This window comes from Ceratocystis lukuohia (assembly GCF_044167205.1).
Source record: "Ceratocystis lukuohia strain C4212 chromosome Unknown Supercontig3_pilon, whole genome shotgun sequence".
NCBI lineage: Eukaryota > Fungi > Ascomycota > Sordariomycetes > Microascales > Ceratocystidaceae > Ceratocystis > Ceratocystis lukuohia.
In genome coordinates, this window is record NW_027263522.1 from 599,458 (window position 1) to 622,091 (window position 22,634).

Below are 22,634 nucleotides of genomic sequence, written 5' to 3' on the forward strand. Positions count from 1 at the left end.
CACCTGCCTGCCTGCAGTTGTTTTCTTTCACATTGCTCTCTTATCTTTTTGCGTCTTTCATTGTTCCTCGCTTTTTTCTCTTCTCGTCTTTCCAACTGATACCCCCTCCCCCTACTTTTTCAAGCAACCGAACTAGGACCGGACTTTGATGCTTTCGTTCATATTACCTTTTTTCCTTACTGCTGTCTTCCTTTTGTTCTTCATAATGGCCTCCTTCACTCATATCTGCACATTTACATCCATCTGCGCTCAGCCCCTTCTACGTCTGCATATTCTCAGTGTTCAAATTGATTGTCATCTTGATGACTCTTATCTGTGTTTCTGTTTCTTTTCTGCATCCGACCTGGGCTTTAGGCACTCTCCAGGCTCCACGTCTCGTTTTGTTTCTTTTCTTAGCTTTATAATATATTTAACATGTGTCGCTTGTCACGCATCATTTATGAATGATTGATAGTAATTTTCTATCCCTCATTTTGGCTCTTACTCTATCTTCCTCTTATAGCCTCCCTCTAGCCCTTCTTGACTGTGTATGTCCTGTTTACCACTATGACTAACCTTCTAGTCCTCCCTCCTCCCGCACCTCGTACACTGCACAACCACTTCCTGGCTTGGTCACAATCACGGCATCCTCCCGCTGGGCTTCAGCCAGCTCTAGCCCAGCAAAATACTCCTTTTCCAAAGCCGCTGTGACACTTGCCACCTTGTCGGCCGGTACGAGATGCACCGAACACCCGCCCCATCCAGCTCCTGTTAGCCGGCTCCCATAGGATCCGTTGCTGCGTGCAATCTCGCAAATGCGATCTAGTGCTGGGTGTGAACACTCATAAAAGTCCCGGCAGCTCTGCTGCGATGCATTCATCAACTCGCCCATTCTCTGGCCCAGAGTGTCGGCTCCCTTCTCTTCTCCCGTCTTGCTCTCTGTCTCCAGCAGCTCTACAAACTGCAGCACTCGCCGTGCCTCGGCAAATACGTGGGTTGCCCGTTGCTGCAGCATAAAGACATCGCCCTCGACTGGGAACGCCGCAAAGAAGCGCTCCTCAACCTGGGTAGCCGACCAGCCCAGCAACTGCGCAACGTCAGCCCGAGAATACCCCTCATGTTGGGTGAGCACCTTGCCGACTTCCTCTAGTAGCACGTCTAACTGGCCGGCCTCGTCTAGACCCGCCATGCGCTGCGGGTGTGCGCGGGCATACGCATTGTGGAAACCCCGCAGCGAGACACCAAGAGGGCTTGAGTCGCGCTCCAGCTCGCCCTGGCCGGAATTGACGGCTGCGTGCAACACAGCAGCCGCCAACGAGCACTCGACTACACGTAGATTATACTCGCGTGGCGCAGTTAACCGCTTGTTTGCCGCAACGCACGAGTTGACAATTAACAAGCTAGTCGGAGGATTGGTGGGCGGCATACGCACTGGCCGTGCGTGTAAGCTAGGCGAGAAGCATACGTGAAGGACGCTAGACTCCTGTGCAAAAACGGAGGCAGATTGGTCCATTCCCCCGGAATTGACGCCCACAGCGCGCTCGCTGACAATAGCCAGCTCAGTGAGAGCCTTCTTATCAATAGTGGTGAAGGCAGGGGCAGGAGCTGCTGGAGTCATTGAATCGCTCGAGGAAGAAGCTCGCTTCTGCTCCTGTTCTTGCGCGTACGCATGCAATACCGCCAGCGCTGATGCCGTCACAAACGCCGCAGAAGATGACAGCCCGCCGCCTACAGGCACCCGGCCATCGACTAGGACTTGCAGGTCAAGCGAGGCCGGCAAACGACCATGCAGAGCCTTCAAATGCTCTAGAGCACCTCGCAAGCCGGCCTTGAAGTAGTTGCTCCAGTCTGGGACTGCTGCATCAATATCAACCTCGCCATTGTGGAAGACAAAATCGCGCGGAGGAAACGCCGAGGCAGTATTCCGCAATGCGACGCGGAAACTTGTATCCTCAGATGGACCAGTAGCCAAGGTGGCCCGCACTGCCACCAGCGTGTCCAATGTGATTGCCGCTGGCAGCACAGCATACAGCGAATAGTCAATGTGTTCGCCAATGATATTCACGCGGCCCGGCGCACGTGCGACAAACGTCGGCAATGCACCAAATAGTGCGGAGAAGGAGTCCGTCAATGCAGCCCAGCGTGGGGCTTGACCTGCCAAAGCGGATGGAGGGTAAATAGCTCCCAAAGATGGGGCAATCGGGACACAAGCTTCGATCATAGCGTGTCAATTGTTTGCTCGTGATTGCTGAGCAACGTTGCGTGTATTGTATAGTGTATGAACAAGACAGACAACTATGTATAGAAAGGCGTGTAGTTGGGGAAAACAAAAGCCCATACAAAATCCAGGTTGAGTCCTTTTTTTCTTTAGTTTCTTTGCCTGCCTGTGAGTGGTGCGCGTAATATCGTTGCATCATACTAAGAGCAACTACCCCACCAACAAGCTAGTGTCGCTGCTGTTACACAAGGGTTAGGAGTTGTCATGAGTTAGGGCTTACAGTGCCCTAAGCAGGAGAGGAGGAGAAGCCTACAAAAGCAGCTTCTATTCCCGTCTCGCCCTCCTCTGATCTATACAGAGGAATAGGTGGGACGCTTTTCTGCATGTATGCTTTGGCTGGATCGCCGATGCTACGATGCGCGCATAAAAGCATCCCAGCATGTGACATATAGCGGCCGGATGGTAGGTGGGGGACATGGGAATATGAGGGGAGGGGGGGGGGGGGGGGGGGGAAGACACGGGGGAATCTGAATCCTCGGCGGGTATAAAAAGGGCAACAGTACCGCTGCTTGAGGGTAGCCTAGTGTTTGCGCCAACAGTCCTCTCTCTCTCTCTCTCTCTTTTTCTTCTCTCTACTGCCAGCTCATTGCTCTGCACTCTTATTACTGCATACTAGCCTCGCCCGTCCTTCGACTCGGCTATTCTTCTCCGGCTACTCTTCTCCGCCCTATTCCGCCTCAACCCTCTCAATATGCCTGCCCTCGTGAACCTGTGTGAGCAAGGTGGCTGCACGTGTGGCGATGCGTGTGGCTGCGCTGGCTGTCCCGTATGTGCTTAGGCCTCCCTATCACCCACAACCTGCCCTCCACTGTTCTACACACTAACATCGTGCCAGGACCACCCCAAATAAACATTTTCGTCTCAATCGACGCGGCCCCATTATGCTGGAGTCAACCAGAAAAAAAGAATAAAGGAGAGCTAGAGAAAGGGAAGAAGTGAATGTTGGCGGGCTGGCCTCTGCTCCCTTTCTCTACAGGTAGAACCTATAGCACCCAACACACTATTATTATATGTATGTCTAGGGCAAGGGCCTATAGAAACGCACGTTGGTGGAGGAAGAATGCAGTGGTTTTTTGAGTAGTGGTTAGCTTAACTTGCTCATATGTGCGCAATGCTCCCCCCCCCCTGATACAGGAATAGACATGCAGACCCGATATACGCATATGCATGAGGCAGTCAGCGATAGGTGGCGATGTAAAGCGGTTGAAGTTGCTGAATTAGTTCAAACAATGAATTGCATCAGGGCTTCACTGGATTGCGTGTAGCTACCAGAAGAAACCACAGATGGTGTATGTATGTATGTATGTGTATGTGTGTGTGTATGTATGCATATGTTACCTATGTTACCTATGTATGTATGTATATGTGTGCATGTAGCATTATCCTTAGAAAATGCACTGCATGAATCCAGCCAAAAGAGCGGGCCTACACACCTAAGAAAAGGAATACTTGACGAAAATAAAAAATAAAAGGGTATCTCCAACCGACTCCTCAGCTTCTCCTTAGAATTTACGGCCCCTGGCGCACTGGCACCACTACCGGAGCCCCCGGCTGCCCTCTCTTGACATTCCGCACCCGGCGATGCCCCTGCAACAAGCTCTGGCGATACTTGACGTAGAGTCGCACAGCATCACGCAGCACGATATACAGGCAGCCGCCAGCCAGACTACGGCCCCATTGCGTCTGCAGAAAACCTGTTTGCTCATAGCGCGGCCCAGTCCAAGATGGCACGCGTGGCATCATTGTAAACCGCCGTGGAAGTAGAAGCCGCAGAACCTCGCCGGCTGTAAAGGAGATCCCGGGCATTAGCAGGGCTGTGACAACGTTGAGGCAGATGTCGCTAAGAGATGCGCGGATTCCTCGTTGCGGTAGTGCTGGTGGATCGGCTGCTGGTGCAGGTGCAGGTACTGGAGCCGGAGCTGGGGCTAGTGCCTGGGCTGGGGCCGGGGCCGGGGCCGGGGCCGGAGCTTGAGCTGGAGCTGGAACAAAGTCAGCTATAGGCTCTACAATGGGAGCTGCCGGGACCACGTCGGGCACAGGAGCCATAGCTGGCACAGGGACAGCAGCTGGCGCCTCATTATGGGCAACGGCCAAGGCTTGGCCAGCATCTGCCCATGGGTCCTCAAGCGGCGCAGCCAGTCGAGCAGGATTTCCCGCCATAGCCGGCAAGGGCATTGGCCGCTCATTCGCTCCAAGTCCAGGAATCTGCCATCCAACACCAACGCCGTTAACGTTGATCTCGGCATCGACTAGCGGAGCATTGTCATCAATGATGCCCTCCTCAACAACCACCTCAAGATCATAGTTGGCGTTGAATATTTCCATAGCCTCACGGAAAAAAGCAAACACCCCGCCCCGATTCCCATCCTGTGCTTGGTCTTGAGCATCCTCGGCATTCTGGCCAGGCTCTTGTGGTTGGTCTTCGTGCGCTTGGGGGACTGGCGGCTCGGCTACGACAGCTGCCACTGGGGGATCGTCGATAAGAGCCTCGGGAAGACCGGAAATCTTCTCATCAAGCTGCTTTTCCCAGTCGTGAAAGAGTTCGCGATAGATTGCACGATATATGGCTTGGAGATAAGGGAAAAACACCATGGCAGCTTGGGGAGAGGGGGGCCAACTAAAGGCGCCGGGGTCATTGCCCAGGAGATATGAGCCGTACTAAGCAGAGAGGAGGAGCATTAGAAATATAAGACCATAGACGCGAATAGTATAATGATAACAAGGACGCTGCTTCTGCGCTACTACACTTACCACGCCAAACATTGGCAAGCTTATCGGCACTGTCACCAGCCCAAACGAATACCCCATGACTAGTGCCGGCCCAATCAACGGCAGTACCGCTAATCGTGCCAAACTCAAATGTGCCTGCCCACCATCCACCACATGTACAAATCGAAATGGGGCACCACGGCCCGCAAACACGGTCATTGCCGCAGCTCCGTATATGCCCATACTCGCTAGAGTGCCACTGCCTACCATGCCCGCTAATATGCTAGGTGCTAGAGTACGTGCACGCGAGGTGCACGCTGCAGCGACAGATAACACCGGGTCCCATGGCTGATCAACACTGATAGCTTCTTTGCACACGGGGCACTGAAGCGCACGACCTTCGCGCTCGCAGTCTTGCACCCATGCCATGATGCAGTCCTGGTGGGCGGCAAGAGAGCACGGCGACGGGTATACCCAGGCCGAGGCCGAATCCGGTGGGCGCGGCACATCATCATCTTCGTCCATCAAGCAGATGAAGCATCGCGGGGTCGAGTCGCCAGCATCGGCGGTGGCAGAAGGGTCGGTGGCAGGCTGGAGGGGCAGCTCAGAGGCCATTATCGAGGGAGCAGAAGGGAGGTGATCGATCGTCAGGTTCGAAAGGAGTCAGAGGGAGAGTCAAGGAAGACAGACAAAGAAGGTGGTCTTTTGCGTTGGGGATGGATAGAAATGATAAAAGCCGATAGCCGAGTCATGCGGCGGCACGTTTAAGAGCCAGGCAATAATCCTACAGCAAAGATAGTCTTGATAAAGCCTTGATGGAGTCAAGTCAAGTTTGCAGCTAGCAGCGAAAAGGCTGTTTTCTCTTACACTAGAAACAAGATCAAGCGATGCCCCAAGCTGGGGGGCCGCCTGCTAGGCTGTGATTGGTTACGATAAGATAAATTTTGATAGCTGACTAAGCAAATCGCATGATGTGGGGCCCAATAGGCGCACGGGTACCCGTGGTTTTAAAATCACACGGGACCTGTGGGACTTGCGCAAACTTCCACTTTCGGCACCAACACGACGCGTAAAATCGCAGCAATAACGCTCTTTCACCATGGAGAAGTAGGTAACGCAATAATGGAACAAGCCTGGATTGAAGTCGTAGCTTTGTTCCCTGACGATTATCTCCCACCTGCTTATACACTAGATCATTGTCATGCCTTTGTCATGAGGAGATCTACTAGGAAGAAAATCCGGCCGATTGACAGTTACATACACCTGTGATAGAGCATGTAAGCCTCCTGATGCTTTGAAGAACTGGCCATGGAAGATTACTACTCGAGGAGGTACCCACTGCCTGTTCTCAATAATATCAAAACGGTCTCTCGATAAGGATATCGAAGAACAGCAGTAGATAAACTTATGCATTATCGCCAACTCGCAATAGAATCTATTACTGTTTAATAATACAACTTGGATGTCTAATTGATCACAGTACTGTACTTGATTATTGTGATGTGTGAGCTGTGCCTAAAGTGAAATATTACGCAAGTCCCACAGGTCCCGTGTGACTTTTAAAACCACGGGTACCCGTGCGCCTATTGGGCCCCGCATGATGTCACGGCTGAACAGTGAATAGCAAGCCCATAACAGTAGTTATACAACACAAGCACAACCAATCGGAAATAGCCGTCTGATATAGTATGAATCTAACGCCGACCATTTATCCTCTGTCTATACCGTTACTGCACCTATCTCAAGTCCCTTGATCGACTTTTACTTCTTCTCCATCTTGTCAAAGTCTGCCTGGCTCACCAGCTTTCCAATAACTGTGTACTTGGCCCTGAAGCTCTCCTCCCATCCTGCCAAAGCCTCCAGCTGCTCTTCCGTCAGTTTGTCTAGCGGATCCAGTGGCGCGTCCAAATCCATCGTCAGCATATCCTCGTCGAAGCTACCACAGGCAAGGCCGCGTGACGCGTCACGGCCAGCGAAGTTGGCGTACGAGCCCTCGGGCCCGTAGAACTCAGGTCGCGCACTGACGTCGAACACGCGACCACGAACGGCCAGATAGATGGGCTGGCCGGGCCCGCCGCCGACGTACGGCCGCAACGTGCGCGGAGTGAAAATCTCGAACACGCGTGCCGGCTTGGGCCGCTGTGGCTTCGGGAAGTCGGGCGCGAAGATCCAGCCGCTAATGCAGAATAGGATGAATGTCACCAAGATCGTATTCACGGGCGTCAAGAAGCCAAATATGAGCCATCTGTTACGGACGGGAATATGGGGTTAGCCGGGGGGAAACAGGTTAGGGTCTAGTAAGTCAAGGGAGGGGAACCAAGATGTGTGGTGCGTACTGTTCCTGATCAGCTGCCGCTGCAGCCTTCGAGGCTTCATTAACAACTGTTTGCACAACGTGGTCCATAGCGACGTGTATATTAAATGCTTTTAAGCTTTAGCAAAAACGAAAAGGGTATATTTGAAGGTGAAGCTTTGTTAAGCTTGAATCAGGCTTAGCACGATAAGGACAGAATCCCAGGCTTGCGTTTGAGACTGACAGCTGAGAGGCGTTCTGACGGGTGGCACTCAGGTGGCAACCAAAAGATGCCGCACTGACCCCACCTCAGGCTAACCCAAAAGTGGGGTTGCATTCCTGAAGCGTCAGCGCAAGGCCCATAATGTGGCCAGGACTTGAGATTGTCAGAGCTATTTTCTACCTGGCAAGGCTGCAATGCAACGGAATGAGTTTACTCCTGAACTGTCGTCATAACATTCTGCCGAGTCTCTTTAGCTTCATACTGACACTCGCTTTCTGAACCCAAGTGGTTTTGCTTGTACTTTTAGTCACACGTCAAGTTGCAGCTTTGTTATATTTGTTGTAATGCATATATTTCCGTCTATGGGGTATGGGATTGCCAGAAAGCATAAATAAAGAGTCCTCCCGCTATTCAATCAAAAAAAAGGAAAAAAAATACCAAAAAAGGCAATAGCATAACAAGTCAACCTTGTAGTTTGGCGCGGCCAAATGTTGAATACAGCATAGGATGAAGACCAAGAGTCTCAAAAGTTCGATACAAAAAGGAGTTTGTCTGGGTAGTTGCTCTGGGTGCGGTACAGTTGCTCCAAGATAGAAAAACAAAAGAAACAAAAGAAACAAAAGGGAAAAGAAGGAAAAAAAGGCGGGGGGGGGGGCCAATCTCTAGGACAAGAAGAATGGAAGGCCTTGCAGGCTATATCGCAACAGCAACAAAATTGGTGACGTAGGTTGTTTGCAGGTCAAAATTGTGAAGCCAAGGTGGAGCTTGCCAGCAAATTGGCTATTCCCCAGATTTCAAGCGTTCAAGGAAGGCACCGCGAAAATGACAAGCAGTGGGTCATCATTTTTCCTTACCCCTGTCTGACGTGACCTTGTCTTGTAAATGGTAGGCACGATAATTGAGCCACTCGGTAATAGCGCAACATTGCCGAGGATGAAATGGTGAAAAAGGCAAAGCAAGCCCAGCCAGCTTGGGAGCCTCCTAGGAGTGAACAGCGTGAGACATGTGAGGGCGTCTAAGCCTTCCCTCTAAGGAGGGAAATGGAAAGAAAAATTGGAGAAGCTGGGGGGATGCGTGTAGCCGCTCTAAAACGAGGGGGAAGACAAGGGAAAAGAGAGAAAGACAGGCAGGCAGGAACGTTGGCCTCTTTCAAAACGGAAAAGCTGGGGTCGGTTCATGGTGCGAGTGAGAATATAGCATGGAGGAATGATGGCTTCGTCTTCCTGAGATCGAGGCCGTACATGGGAGTCTCAACTTCTTATTTTTGCTCGCGCTTAGAGTACGCCATCATGGCCTTCTCTAGTGATGCCAGATCAGAACGGTCGCCGTAGGCATCCAGCCATTGAGCATTATGTGCGCGCATCTCGGCGTCTTGGAGATCCAGTCGAGCCTGGCGCTCAGCAGCGTTGTCGGTGTACTGTTTCGCGACGACACCTAATAACGGGGGAATAAATGTTAACGAGGACCAGCGGGAGATTTGTTTTTGCTTTACAAAGAAAAAACAAATAGTCAAGTAGTATGAGACCTACCAGCAGCGAGGACAATGGCGACAGGCGTCAAGACCTTTCTAGAAATTTTGGGAGCAGTGTTCAACATGGGGAAAAACGAAGGGTAGGCACGCGAGGCGGTAGAAAAGTTGCGCGGAGAGGGAGCCATTGCAAAGGTAGGAGAATTTGAAGAGAAAAAAGAAAGAAGGGAAAAGAAAAAGAAGAAATAAATAAACGATCCAAAGCGGATAGGGGAAATAAGGTCCGACTAGGCACTCGGATATTGATGGGGAAAGCACAAGGAAGAGTAAGTGATCGAGTGGTGTGATGTAAAGCTCTATTTTTTGGAGAGCCAGAAGTGGGCAGGCACGGAAAATTGAAGTATGGCAGTTGCTGTTTGTTTGCGTCTTGGCGCTTGGAGCAAGGAAAGAAGTCTCTGGAGAAGGTACAGTGGTAACGTAGTAGTATAATGGTACGTGGTATGTGGCACGAAGTACTTGGTACTTGCTATTTTCACCTTGTATTTCGTAGTTTAGATACAAAAGACGAGATGAAGTGAAGCTTTGTAGATGGTTCTCGAAAGGGTAGCAAGGAGAAAGATTTGGGGACAGAAAATGAAAATGGGAATACAAGAAGTAAGTAGTCGAGCAGTTCTAGTTATGTCAATGCAACTCCTCTCTTCAAATCGGGCGCCCGTGGCGCTTTTATAACCAAGCCCAGCCCCAGGAAATCGGCGTTTTCCCCGTCCTTCTCTGCCCCTTCACTAGCTCGGTCCTAAAGTCCAGTTACATCATCGACAAAGCAGAGACTTGCTCCTTCCTAACTTGCAAGTGCAAGCCGTTTAGCCCGGCAAAAGGCCAGCAGCAACGGGTCTAAGCAAGGGCCCCAAGCTGGGGAGGCCCCAGAAAGGAAAAGTGGATCGGCTTGTCTGCGGCCTACAGGTGGATCCCTTTTCCCCTCCCAGATCTTTATGTGGAGACCTTTTACAGGAGGAAAGAGCCCATCACTGTCCCATGCATACATAGGTAACTTCTGTCTTGCTTCCTGCCTGTTTGATAATTGAGGCAGGAAACTAAAAGTATCCTCACACAACAACAGACAAAGCAGGCATAAAAGTGGAGATACACTGCATATTCTCATTCTCATGCTCTTGCCTCGTTTTATTTTTATATATTTTTCTACATTTGTTCCTTCCCAACCCGGGAATCGGCATTGTTCGTGAAGAGAAGGAGGTGCGTCTCTTGAGAAGAGGGCTTCTCTCAGCTTCTGGCTGTCCCTACTAGATGGAGCCTCTGCCAGAGGATTTTCCAATAACAGCTTTCTAATCCATATAGTTTGGGTTTGCTTGTTCACTGCTCAAGAGTGGCTGGTCCTAGGTGTTTCATCGCTGGGCCTTTCAAGGAAAAGCTAGCTTAGATCCAAACGAAGCGAGGCGGCTAGAGCTTCCATACATAGATATACATTAGATAGCCTTTGGAAAACGTGATCTTTTACTTGCAAAGGACACAACAGACGGAGGATAAATAAAAAGAGACGAAGGCGAAGAGGCAGATGAAGTATTGCCCCTCATGCCGTCCTTTGTCATTTCACTGCGCTTATTTGCCTTGACCCCAAATTCTGGAGTCTCAAGCCGGTACAAGGTGGCCTGTTTTGCCCCCCATTGTGGGGTTCTGTGGTGTGATGCGGCCGACATGTCTTGTATTTGGCTCTGTCTACTGCTTGACCAACACACCAGAGTCAAGCTTTGTGGCCTGCTTAGTTCATGTTGTTTTTTCTGTCTTTTTCCGTTTTTTTTCGTCTTCTCCGTCTTTTTTGTCTTTCTTTTTTTTTTTTTTTTTACCCCTTTCTAACTTGCCATCCTAGTTTGGCTGCATTACAACATAAAGTGCTCTTGTGTTTAGGCAACAGTACTTCACAGCCACACATACAGATCAGCACGACCCCGCAGAAGAATCAGAGTGGAAGGGCATTGATTATATGATGGCGACATCTGTATCTGTATCTACATCCGTGACTTTGCACTAACCATATCTGCAGGCCTCACAATATGCCATTGATGTTGTATAAAACACAGGCCTTTTATTTTTGGTGTTGTTTTTCTGTTACCCCTTCTTCTCCCCTGCTCCTAGTGCCAAGATTTTCTATTGTCAGTAACAACAATAAACAACGTCATCGTCAGGTAACGAGCCAGCCATCAACGTATGATTTCCAATATAAACTTTCATAGCAGGGGGTGGGTGAAAGCGGGCCCATCGTTGAGCTACCGTCCGCTTACATATTTTGATGACGGATGAGCGTCTACCAACATTGTAGCATTATGTACATGGGTACATGAGTACATATATTGACGGTTGCGTACTAAAAAGTTCCATCTAGAAATTTGCATGTATTCTGCGCTAGACTTAGGATCACGACACGAATTTTCTCAGTCGTTTTTTGTTAGCGTTAAGAACATTAGTACCGTTTAGATCGAAACGCCAGGAACGCACCACTTTGCTAGGGGGTCACTCTGGCCGGGTCAAGACAGGCTAGCGTCGGTATAAAGCCCTCCATGTACCCAACCCTAGCTCAAAATCACGCTCCTACTCTAACCCTGAATTCGTAAGGTCCCACATTTGCGTCACGTTGAGATAAGCAGTTCCTTATCAAACCATATCATCTTTTTTCAACGGCACCCGCCCCACAAAGCCCCCGGGGCTTCCCCGTTGGTCGGTTCTTTTACGGCAAGACCCGCTTTTAATGATGAGCCTTGCAACATGAACAGGACTTGGACGGAGTTAGGAAATACATTAGGGCAGACACTAGAAGAGCGGCTTTTGAGGGGAATGGAAACTTTTGGTATAATGCATCTATATATCGACTTGCTGGCGTAGAAAATGAGATGTAAAAAGAATTGGTACAATGAACGCTAGTGCAAGAGGCAAGAGACAAAACAAGAATGAAGAAAAATGAAGAAAAAACTGACAGATGCCCCCGGCCTTATACTCCAAAATATATCGTGATATAGCTAAACATGCTGTGTGCGTGTGAACCTGCCAGTGAAAGAGAAAAAAGATAGACAGTTCTCTAAGAAATCATTAAAAAAAAAAAGGGGAAAGGGAAAGATGAGACAAGAAAAGAATTCAGGACTGAAAAAAAAAAAGAAAAAGAAAAGAAAACACGGAAAAGGGAAAACAATAAACAAGATACAGAGGTGGCTGCTTGCACTGAGTGAATAGAATACAAGAGCCAAGGAAAACAGGGCCAAATGTGTGAATGGCAGCTGTCAACTGTGGCTGAATGGGGCTGAAGAAGGCACCCAAGAGATGCAAGAAATGGGATTGGTCAAAAAGATGAGATGACAGCTGACGTGACGGATGACGATGGCCTTACATAAGCGGCTCCTAGATCCACTAAATCAGGCGCAGGCAGGCCTAGTAGAACAAGAGCTCGTTCAACTGAGCACTTTGAGAAGCGCTAGTCCTCGATCTTGGCTCCTTTTGTTTGATGTTGCTCTTCTTTCATACTTTTCGAGAGACCTCTTTTGTTTCGACTACCAGGAGGCTGGGACTGAACCGGCATCGAACATATCTTCGTCTAGTTCTTCATCTGAAGAATCAAACATCTCGTCGTCTAGTGCTTCATCTGAAGAATCAAACATCTCTTCGTCCAGTTCTTCATCCGAAGAATCAAACATCTCCTCGTCTAGGTCTTCGTCTGGAGAATCAAACATCTCGTCGTCTAGTGCTTCATCTGAAGAATCAAACATCTCATCGCCCAGATCTGCGCCATCCAAAGCATCGAACATTTCATCATCCAGCTCGCCATTGTCTGGGATATTGTCTGGGATATTGTCTGGGACATTGTCTGGACTGCCGAGCATATCGTCTTTGCCAGCTTTTCCTCCTTTCGTTAGGGCGTCTAGATCGCTAGGCAGGTTTTTGTATTTACCAGACTTTCCGCCCTTCTTTAGCTTGTCGATATTGCCCTCACGAAGACCGTCTAGGAGATGGAACATGTTGTTTTTGCTGGTCTTTTCGCCTTTCTCTAGACCGTCTGCGTCGTCGTACAGATTGTCGTCTAGATCATCGTCCATGTCGCTGTCCGTCTCGCTGTCGAAGTCATCGTCCATAACACTGAACAAGTCGTCGCCTTTGCCACCCTTTGTGGGTTTCTTGAACTCGTATAAATCGGCATCCAGAGCGCTGAACAGGTCGTCGCCTTTGCCGCCCTTTGCGGGTTTCTTCGGCTCGTATATATCATCATCTAGAGCGCTGAACAAGTCGTCGCCTTTGCCAGCCTGTGCGATTTTCTTCAGTTCCTCTACATCGTCCTCAAACATGTCGAAGCCGTTGCTCTTTGTCACTTGAAAAACCGGCATTGACCAGCAGCGTTCAATCATTGGGCGCTCCATCTGCAAAATATCAACGGCCCACAGATTAGCTATGTGAGCAACCATCTGAAAGACGAGGCTGGTCTTGAGTGCGACACCGTTGGATAGATCGGCACCACAGTCGTATAAGGGCTGGGGTGCCTTGACAACTGACCCATCGGCGTTGTGTGGCACCATGGCATTGACGGTTGACGGTTTGCGGTTTTTGGCTTTGGCGCGGCGTCCTCTCGTGCTGCTCTTAGTCTTGCGCAGCTTATTAGGCTTCTTGCTGTTCCTATACGGCACAACGCCCTTGGTAGACGGGGTGGCTACTCCGCCCTTGATCCTTTTAATATCATCTAGCTCCTCGGGCGATGAGAGCACTTCGAAGCTGTTAACAATTTGTGGTGTGATCTTAATACCGGTTGACAGGTTGATAAGGCCATAAAATAGGTTGGCACTCAGCTCGATGGCGAGCTCTACGCTGGGAGTAAGCTCGGCATTGAGTCGATCCGAGATGCTAGACGAAGAGTGGTACTCGGGCTTGGACCACCCTGTGGCATAGGTTTTATCCCGGTTTAGGAAATCGAGGTGGATCTTGCCTTCAGGCACTTTGAATGCCAAGTCCGTTGTCATGTTGACGGCAGCTCCCGTCTTGACCTCAGTCCCGATAGAGAAGCGCACACCGGGGCCAATCTCCAAAATTCCAGGGACGTTGACCATGGAGAAAAACAACTCAGCTGGCGAGTACTCCATCATGTAGGTATACTGGCGGTAAACTTCGGCCTTCAAGTCCAGTCTGGCATCAAAGGACACGTCAATGTCCATATAAAGTTGCTCTAGCTTAAGCGTCAAAAAGCTGTACGATAGCTTGCCGGAAAAAGTAATGCTAGTGGAAAAGTGGGCTTCGTTGGCGACAATATTGATGTAGCCCTCATCTTCGTATAGTGTGTTCTCCAGATCTAGGGCCTTGGTGATGGCCATTGACGCCAATTTCCTAGATGGCTCGATGGCATCGTCTGCAACAGCGGACCAGACATCTCCTTTCCAGGCGACAAAACGACGGCGAATTTCACCGGCAGGCACAGATTCAAAGTCCATAGCGAAGGAACGTACGACCTCTGAAATCTGGACTTTGTACGCCAAGATCTGGACGGTAGACAACATGGGTTTTCCTGTGATGCCCATAACCTCATAGAATCCACGTTGGTTGTCCTCGTCGCATTGACCGCCATGGTTTGAGATGATGACCAAATCGCGCTCGTCTTCCCACTTTTCAAGCACCTTTTTATACATTTGCCAGTTTTTAAAGGTCACATACATGTGCTCGGAGTCGCAGCTAACACGGTCAACACCCTCAACAGCCTCAAGCACAATAGTTGGTTTCCCCATCACGAGAGCTGCTTCAATCTCCCCTTGATCTTCCGCGTCGAGTGATGCATACAGGACCTTGACGTTTTCACTAGGAGTCATAGCATCGGGAGAAGTTTCGGCATTCTTTGGGATGTAATTGTTAACAACACTTTCGGCTACATCAGTCGGCTCAATGACGACTTGCGAGACGGACGAAGACGATCGCATAAAGGTCGTTGTAGTAGTGAGGTACGTGTGCTGGCGGCCTAGATCAAGGAAGTCATCGTCGACTTCCGGAGCGTCTGTAGTGGTGGGGTTGTCGATGTGGTTGCTGAAACTTGGCGGCGGTAAGTTGCTAGCTACATCTGGGACAAGACCCAGAGCTGGCCCATCAATGGATGGTAGGCCAGGGCTGATGTCATCTTCGGGGTATGGCATGGGCACAGCGCCCACCAGGCCCAAAGGTAGGCCTAATGCGGCTAAGACAAGCCTACGAAGGGTAGGCATGACAGATATGGGAGGGACGAAGAGGCCGGCGGAGATAAGGGAGGAGAATCCAAAAAAACCAGACGCTTTAATGAGAGAACAGAAAGCAGAGGCAGAACCAGAACCAGAGAGACAGACACTGGAAGGAGCGAGAAGTGTCTTGTTATATGATCTGGCGTAGCACGGGACAAATCGCACGGAAGGGAGTGGCTAGAACTTATATTAAAGTTTCTGATAGAAAAAATGGGATGAAGGAAAAAAAATAACAGAAGGGAGAAGGGAGAAGAAAAGGGGAAAGGAAGAGGTTCCAGGTCGGCGGCGTCATAAAGGGCCTTTATCCAACTTCGTTCGGAAGACAGAACAAGAGGGGCCGGAGTAAAAAGAAGGATAAGAAAATAGAGGGAGCAAAAAGGAGAAAAAAAAGAAAAGGCGAAGAAAAGAGAAGACTCGAGCTGAGAGAAGGAGAGAATCCAGGAAGCTGTGGACTGTGTCTTCTCTTTTGTTAATATCGCACCTCCAGCCTACACTGAGTCTCTGACGCTGACGGGCCATCACTATTGCATTTCTCTCCCAATCTGTCTTGCCTTTCCTCTCTTCCCCCCTCCCTCTCCCCTCCCCGTCAGCCTGTTTTTGATTCAGCAAGAAAAAAACGACGCCCCCAAAGATCACCAATGGGCTTGACCTTCCCTCCTTCTCTGCTTCTCACCAGCATCCCTCGATAAGCACAAGCACGAAATCCGCTACCACCTATTATCTGCACTACCAAAAATAGCCTTTGCCGTTTTTCCCGAACCCGTAGTGGAGTCCCTTTGACCAAGATGCTTGTTGCTTGGCTTGTGTTGACGAGCCATGGCGCTGTGCCAGGGCTTTGTCTTTTTTGAAAACCTAGGAATTGCTAGCTAACTGTGTGTGTAAAGGCTAACCCTAGTCGTGTAAGTGGTGCGTGCGCTGATAGGCCTTTAAGTTCCGCTCTATTGTTAAGTATGGGCTTATATAAATAGCCCAGGAACGATATAGGTTAGCGTTGTTTTGTTTCGCCAAGTCCTAACTAGTAGACGATTCTTTGATCTTTCATGTTAGTCTATTCTAGGCGATATGTTATTAGCCGAAGACTGTCAAATCCTAGCGTATGTTCAATGGGTTGTTTTGTAGTTTGTTTCGTGGTTTGGTTCAATGTATGTGTGTACGTGCTCGTAAATGTAACGCTGCATATGCCCATGTTTATGATGTTTTGTCGCTCTGCTGTGCATATCTGCATGTACATTCATGTGGGTACATGTGTCCTGCCACACTACACTAGCCGCCAACTTTCTGACATATCATATCCAAGTTCTCTCGCAACCCTACAGCCACCACGGCTAATCGGCGCATACACGCGCGCACGCATGCATGTCCGCATGTATCATACCAATGGTCATGATCGCTCAAGTACATCCTTTAACTCCTTGGTTCCACTCTAGCTCTCAGCTCCGACTAGTGCTGTGATGGATAGTACAGATAATTGCACGATTAGAGTAGCCCTGGCACTGTTGCCTCTCGGCACCATGCGCTAGACCGCTCATCATTGACAAAAAGGCCTTCTCACCATCTTTATCAAATCCCTCCGGTCTACGAACCACCGCCTCCCGAGAACTGCATCATCCATTTACGTTTGCTATCTGCTATAGGCCACATCTAGACCTTAGCTTAGCTTGGACTCGCACCTGTACATGATATTTGCCGCCATCGTGTAAGGCGGGAGCTGGCATAGCCTTCTTTCTTGTCTCTGCAACCTGTAATAAGCTGCACCCGCTCTAGGAGTCCCCCCCCCCCCCCGCGCATCTTCTGGTCTTCTCCTCTTTTCTCCGTCCACTTTTTGTTCCTTTGTTCTTTTCATATTCTTCGTTGCTCTTCCAAGGCTTGGCTATAGAATAGGTCTGTTAATGGGCTCAATAGACTTCCGCAAGTAGTCAAAAATACCTGAGAGAGAAGAAGCAGAGGGAGAAGGAGAAAAAAACAATAAAGAAGGTGCAATGTAGACATAAAAGAAAACAAGGCCCCAGCTTCTTTGAGCCGGAAATGCGGCAAGTTAGACCAGCAGACAGGTAACGAGGGGAGAGGCTGGGAGGAGATAAGATGAGAAGAGGGAATATTAGCTGTTATCGGGTGAGAGAAGAAGACAATAAAGAAACAGACACAAAAAAGCACTGGCTCTCTATGTCTCAGTGCAGTCTATATAGCTGTTAAAGGCAGGGTCTTTTGCAGGTCCAAGAAAGGACAAGACAAGTACAGAACAATTGATTGCATACGCCTAAATTTACAGAGCCACATACACTAGCTCCCTCAAGTCTGTTTGTGTCTCTTTCTCTCTTTTGCCATCTGATTTATTTCACCACTACCCTGCACCGTGTCATGTGTTGTTTTGTTAGCCTTTTTACATAGATAACATAAGGGCCATCCAATATGTAGTACTTAATGCTAGTCACTAGCACGAACAGTGCAATCCCTTTTGCCCTCTATAGTACACGGGAGATGCAGGTGAGAGACGCACACCCGCCTCCAAGGCCCAAGACCCCCCGGTCTTGATTATTGGCGGGTAACATTGAGATCTTACCCTTCCCCGTTTAAAATGACTCTGTGTCATCCTTTTCCCTTGCGTCTTGTTTCTATGTGCTTTTGAATGGACGGCTTTCAGAGTTCCTAATTCCGTCGCAATAACGTATTGTTTGGGGGCTTGCTTGCCTTGCCGCCCCTGGCCTGATATGATATAATATCAACCAACAAAGGACCCTCCCGTGACCCGCAATATTGCGACCGGACTAAACCATCCGGCCCATAAGGCGGCCTTTGCCTCTATTTTGCCTCTATTGCGTCTTGACTTGTGCTCTTGTAAAGACTAGGTAGGATAATCGGCCGGGCCATTAATGATAATCCGACAGCTAAAACAAGCCTTCGCTAGTCTCTAGTGGTTTGTAATCATCATACATGCATATGCATGCTTTGTTAGTTTGGTGGCACAGCAGCCTTTAGAGATCTTTAGCTGGAATGTCTTGACATACTGTTACGAAACAATAAGGCAAGAGGAAGGGATCGGGAATTGGCGTAGGGACAGAAAAGAGCTTAATATGACTAAAATTAGACATACGATATTAATTAACCTACAAGATGAAGCAACTACTGAGTTTGGATTTGTACATGTATATATATATATATATATTTAACGTTACACTGCGATCATATGACGCTAAGGATTGGTTTGTTCTATACTGGTTTTCCAAGGCATCACGACGGGATGACGCTAAGGAGAAAAATAAATAGAACATGATTGTGTTTAATGCCTACCGCAATCACCAAGATCAATCACCAGCCGATTGACAACTGGACATAGTTAACCCTGCGCAAGGCCACGGATTTGCAACAAGAGGAGTGGATATTCCTCAACAAGCTTGCTACCCACGTACATCATTAAAGGAAAGCGGTCTGCTTGTTCCTTCCAACATCTGCCTACTGATTTTTGACAAAAATACCATGGCTGTTTGTACACGGAATCACGGCAAAAAAGAGGAGACCCTGTACATAGCGTAACCCTATAAGTGGAACTAGCCCCAGCTTCCCCACAAGGCGTTGGTTTCCCTGCTCTTCTAGAATTCATAGAGAGATCACGAAAAACAGGACGGCAGTGTCCAATGCAACCCAAGACAACCCCTTCAAAGACGGGAGAAAACAAGACTGTGTGAGTATCTGAGAGCTCAATCCATGGCAGAGCTGTAGAAGAAAAGAAGGGGAGGTACCAGAGCTCTTGAACTTGAATATATTTAACTTCTACGGGAATCACAGAGACCTAACGACGCTAGATTGGCTACCGGGCCGAATTGACCATCTGCAAGGGTGACCGCAGATTTTGGGCGAGAGAAGCACGTATGCTCCCATCCATTTGATTTGATTTGAATATTTAACGTCTACTGGAATCACTAAGATCAAACGACGCCGCCATTTGAATTTGATTTGAATTTGAATTTATTTAACGTCTACTGGAATCACTAAGATCAAACGACGCCGGATTGGTTACCGGACAGAATTAACCCTCTGCAGGGCTGACCACAGGTTTTGGGCGAGAGAAGCTCGTATGCTCCCAAGCAAGCTTGTTACTCGTCTTCCACCTGTAGTCGTCAGAGACAAAAGAAAAAAAAAAAAAAAAAAAGGAAATCCCCAGATATACCCTAAGCGCAGAAGTAGTGGGGCTAACCCCCAACTTCCCCACAAACATTCGTTCCTCTGAAAAACCTGCCACGCTTCCTGAAGTCGTGAAAATCACGAGAGCAAGACGGCGACGTCCAGTGCAGCCTGGGAAAACCCCCCAAAGAGAGAAAAAACCAAACTGTGTGAGCATCCGAGGGCTCGTGATATATCCTTCCACTTTTCTGGTGGCCGCTGCCTTGCGCGTGTGGATGAGGCGCCAGACAGCCCCCTTTCTAGTGACATGCCACAGTCACCAGTCTATCCGAGGACAGAGGAGCGCAAGAAAGAAAACAAAACAAAAGAAAAAAAAAAAAAAGGTGCGGACTGTGTGAACTCTCAAAATTCAGTCCTGAGCGTGAAGGTGAACTCCTTGAGTTGGAGTGGTGTTGCGGCGATGAGGGGTTGGCGATCGCGAAAGTTGTCGTGAAAAAGGGGGCGAGTCGACGACGAGGTTATCCTCAAAGTTGGGTAAGTGCGGCCTCAAGGCTCCACAGCTCATTGTCAAGATCCATGACAGAGTCAAAGAAGAAGAAAAGAATGAAAGACGCTTATCAGTGTCATAGACGTCGTCCTCCAGCAGCCCGGAAGAAGGGGAGGCACCAGACCTCAAAGGTACCCCCCCGAGGGTTGTAAGAGGGAGAGTTTTACGACGCCGCCATGAAACAAAAAAAAAAAAAAAAAAGCAACTCATTTCCTTTTTGGTCACTGCTTTGGCCGAATCTGGCAGGAAACACAAATCTCTTCGCTCGCTTAGCTCAGTTGGTTAGAGCGTCGTACTAATATTCGATACCCGAATATCAAGTAATGCGAAGGTCGCCAGTTCGACCCTGGTAGTGAGCATTAATTTTTGCAGATGTGTCCATCTCTGCTCTTTGAGCTTCTTTTCCTCGACTTGAATTTTTTTTTCTTCTTTCCTTTTGCAGCTGCTGCTCAGACATAATGACGAGTCTTCAACTCTCCCTCTTACAACCCTCGGGGGACGCGTCCAAGTGCTCTGGGTCCCAGGACATGTAGGCCTGGAGGGAAACGAACAAGCCGACGCACAAGCCAAACTTGGATGCCTCGGATCCAACCTTGAGCCCCGCGCCAGTCTGGCAGGGGCACAAAGATGGAGGAGAAACCAACTGCGTGAGGAGTATGAGAAATGGTGGAAGGAGCAGGAAGGATATCGCCCACTTGACGGTATCCCATGCAACCCCCCGTTCCGCGTGCCGGGCTATAAAGGCCTGGACAGAACAGAACTGGGGCACATCCTGGCTGCCAGGACGGGACATGGAGACTTTGACCAGTACCACGACCGTTTCAACCACAAGTGCCCACGCAAGTGCACACACTGCAACCAGCCCAAAGAACGAGGGCACATGTGGACGTGCAGGACTTTGCCAAGGCCTTGGAGCCAAAGGTTTACGGACAAGCTACTGAAAAACACAAAAGCAACAAAGTACATTGCTAGCGTGCTACATCGGAACCTGAAGCACCTACAGCGGAGGTGAACAAAGCAACCCGCACACACATACAGCACAGCTACACGCAGTGAGGACGAGAGGAGGAGAAGGAGGAGACAGGGGATCGAAAGGGGCGGCGAAGCAAGGAAGAGAGGGAGGAAAGCGAGAGAAGGGGTCAAAAAAGGAAAAAAAAAAAAAAAAATGAAAAAGAAGACAAGAGCAGAAGGAGATGTCGAAAGGACCCCGAAGAGATTCGGAAGGACCCTTTCTCCAGAGGCCCATGGTCTATTGTTGAAAATGCGACAACCACTTCGCCAAACAGAGGACAAAACCGACGTACCCTGCCAGGGCATACACCCGAAGCAGATAGCCGTTGGCCTTTTAGACTAGACTATTATATAGGTAGGGCGCCGCAAGCCAAAACACCAGGTAACCAACCCTGGAAACACAACCACCCAACCAGCAGGGAAGCCCTTGGGCAACGTCTAAACTGAGAAGACTCCTGGCCGCATGGCCGGACCCTAAAAAGTCATAGGATTATTCCAATGAAGACGAGTACCTGCAACTGCTGACTGCCCGGAAGAGGGGTCGGAAGACGACATCTTCTAACTCCCCTTCCGTCCAGAACATGCCGTCGTATTTCTGCGAAATAACAGTAAGGTAGACGTTAAATAGAACAAACAAACAAAAAAAAACCCTCGGGGGGGTACCTTTGAGGTCTGGCGCCTCCCCTTCTTCCGGGCTGCTAGAGGACGACGCCTATGACACTGATAAGCGTCTTTCATTCTTTTCTTTTTCTTTGACTCTGTCATGGATTCAGACAATGAGCTGTGGAGCCTTGAGGCCGCTCTTGCCCAACTTTGAGGAACAATCTCGTCGTCGACTCGCCCCCTTTTTCACGACAACTTTCGCGATCGCCAACTCCTCATCGCCACAACACCACTCCAACTCAAGGAGTTCACCTTCACGCTCAGGACTGAGTATTTGAGAGTTCACACAGTCCACACCTTTTTCTTATGTTTTGTTTTTTCTCGCGCTCCTCTGTCCTCGGACAGACTGGTGACTGTGGCAGGTCACTAGAAAGGGGGCTGCCTTAGGTCACATCCACACCGCATGAGGCAGCGGCCACTAGGGCGGTGGAAGGATAGACCATGAGCCCTCGGATGCTCACACAGTATGGTTGACTTTCTCGTCGCTTGACGGGATGCCCAGACTGCACTGGAATCTGTTGTCTTGTCTCCATGATCTTCATGGCTTCAGGACACATAGCAGATTTTTCAGAGGAACGAATGTTTGTGGGGAAGTTGGGAGTCGATTCCACTTCTGGGTTTAGGGTTTGTCTAGGGTTTTTGTCGGTGGGGAAAGGGGGATGTGGAAAATGGGAAAACCAAAGGTGTTGCAGCAGCCACGCATAGAAGGACAAAACCACTGTACTCCGCCGGGGCCTACCCCCCGTGCCGACAGCCGGGGGCCTTTTAGACTAGTTTTTACACGGGGCCTCCACCAACCAAAAATATCAGGTAACCAATCCTAGAACCCGACAGGTACGCCCTCGGGCCGCGCTATACAGAGACCCTCCTGGCTATATTGCTGGACCCTAAAAAGTCATAGGAGAAGGTTGAAGTCTATGCGTTCCTGTCACTGCGGACCGCCCGGGAGGTGCTCCCGGCCGGAAGGCCGTCGTATTACGGTGAAATAGCTGTAGGTAGACGTTAAATAGTACAATCAACAAACAATCAATTTTAAAGCCGCCGTGTGCTAGGTTCGCTATTTGCGCCTTGGTTATTATAACCAATCCCAGCAAATATTTAG

General features: G+C 49.3%; 5 protein-coding genes across 5 annotated transcripts; all 5 read right to left on the bottom strand.

Annotated features, from left to right (window-relative positions):
* Positions 1-550: 550 nt before the first annotated feature.
* Positions 551-2,200, bottom strand: HOO65_030162 (Galactokinase; the record flags this gene model as incomplete). The annotated part of the gene is made up of 1 exon (XM_071000335.1): positions 551-2,200. One exon carries the CDS (start codon positions 2,198-2,200, stop codon positions 551-553), a length of 1,650 nt encoding a protein of 549 aa, XP_070859841.1.
* Positions 2,201-3,766: 1,566 nt separating this feature from the next.
* Positions 3,767-5,581, bottom strand: HOO65_030163 (E3 ubiquitin-protein ligase MARCH5; the record flags this gene model as incomplete). The annotated part of the gene is made up of 2 exons (XM_071002068.1): positions 3,767-4,915; positions 5,009-5,581. 2 exons carry the CDS (start codon positions 5,579-5,581, stop codon positions 3,767-3,769), a joined length of 1,722 nt encoding a protein of 573 aa, XP_070859842.1.
* A 1,146-nt stretch (positions 5,582-6,727) lies between these two features.
* HOO65_030164 (membrane-associated progesterone receptor component 1) lies at positions 6,728-7,370 on the bottom strand (the record flags this gene model as incomplete). Its single annotated transcript, XM_071002403.1, has 2 exons — positions 6,728-7,142; positions 7,303-7,370. 2 exons carry the CDS (start codon positions 7,368-7,370, stop codon positions 6,728-6,730), a joined length of 483 nt encoding a protein of 160 aa, XP_070859843.1.
* Positions 7,371-8,740: 1,370 nt separating this feature from the next.
* Positions 8,741-9,138, bottom strand: HOO65_030165 (uncharacterized protein; the record flags this gene model as incomplete). Its single annotated transcript, XM_071002433.1, has 2 exons — positions 8,741-8,916; positions 9,012-9,138. 2 exons carry the CDS (start codon positions 9,136-9,138, stop codon positions 8,741-8,743), a joined length of 303 nt encoding a protein of 100 aa, XP_070859844.1.
* A 3,363-nt stretch (positions 9,139-12,501) lies between these two features.
* On the bottom strand, positions 12,502-15,180 carry HOO65_030166 (isoamyl alcohol; the record flags this gene model as incomplete). Its single annotated transcript, XM_071000336.1, has 1 exon — positions 12,502-15,180. The coding sequence occupies one exon, from the start codon at positions 15,178-15,180 to the stop codon at positions 12,502-12,504; it is 2,679 nt and encodes an 892-aa protein (XP_070859845.1).
* Positions 15,181-22,634: the final 7,454 nt, after the last annotated feature.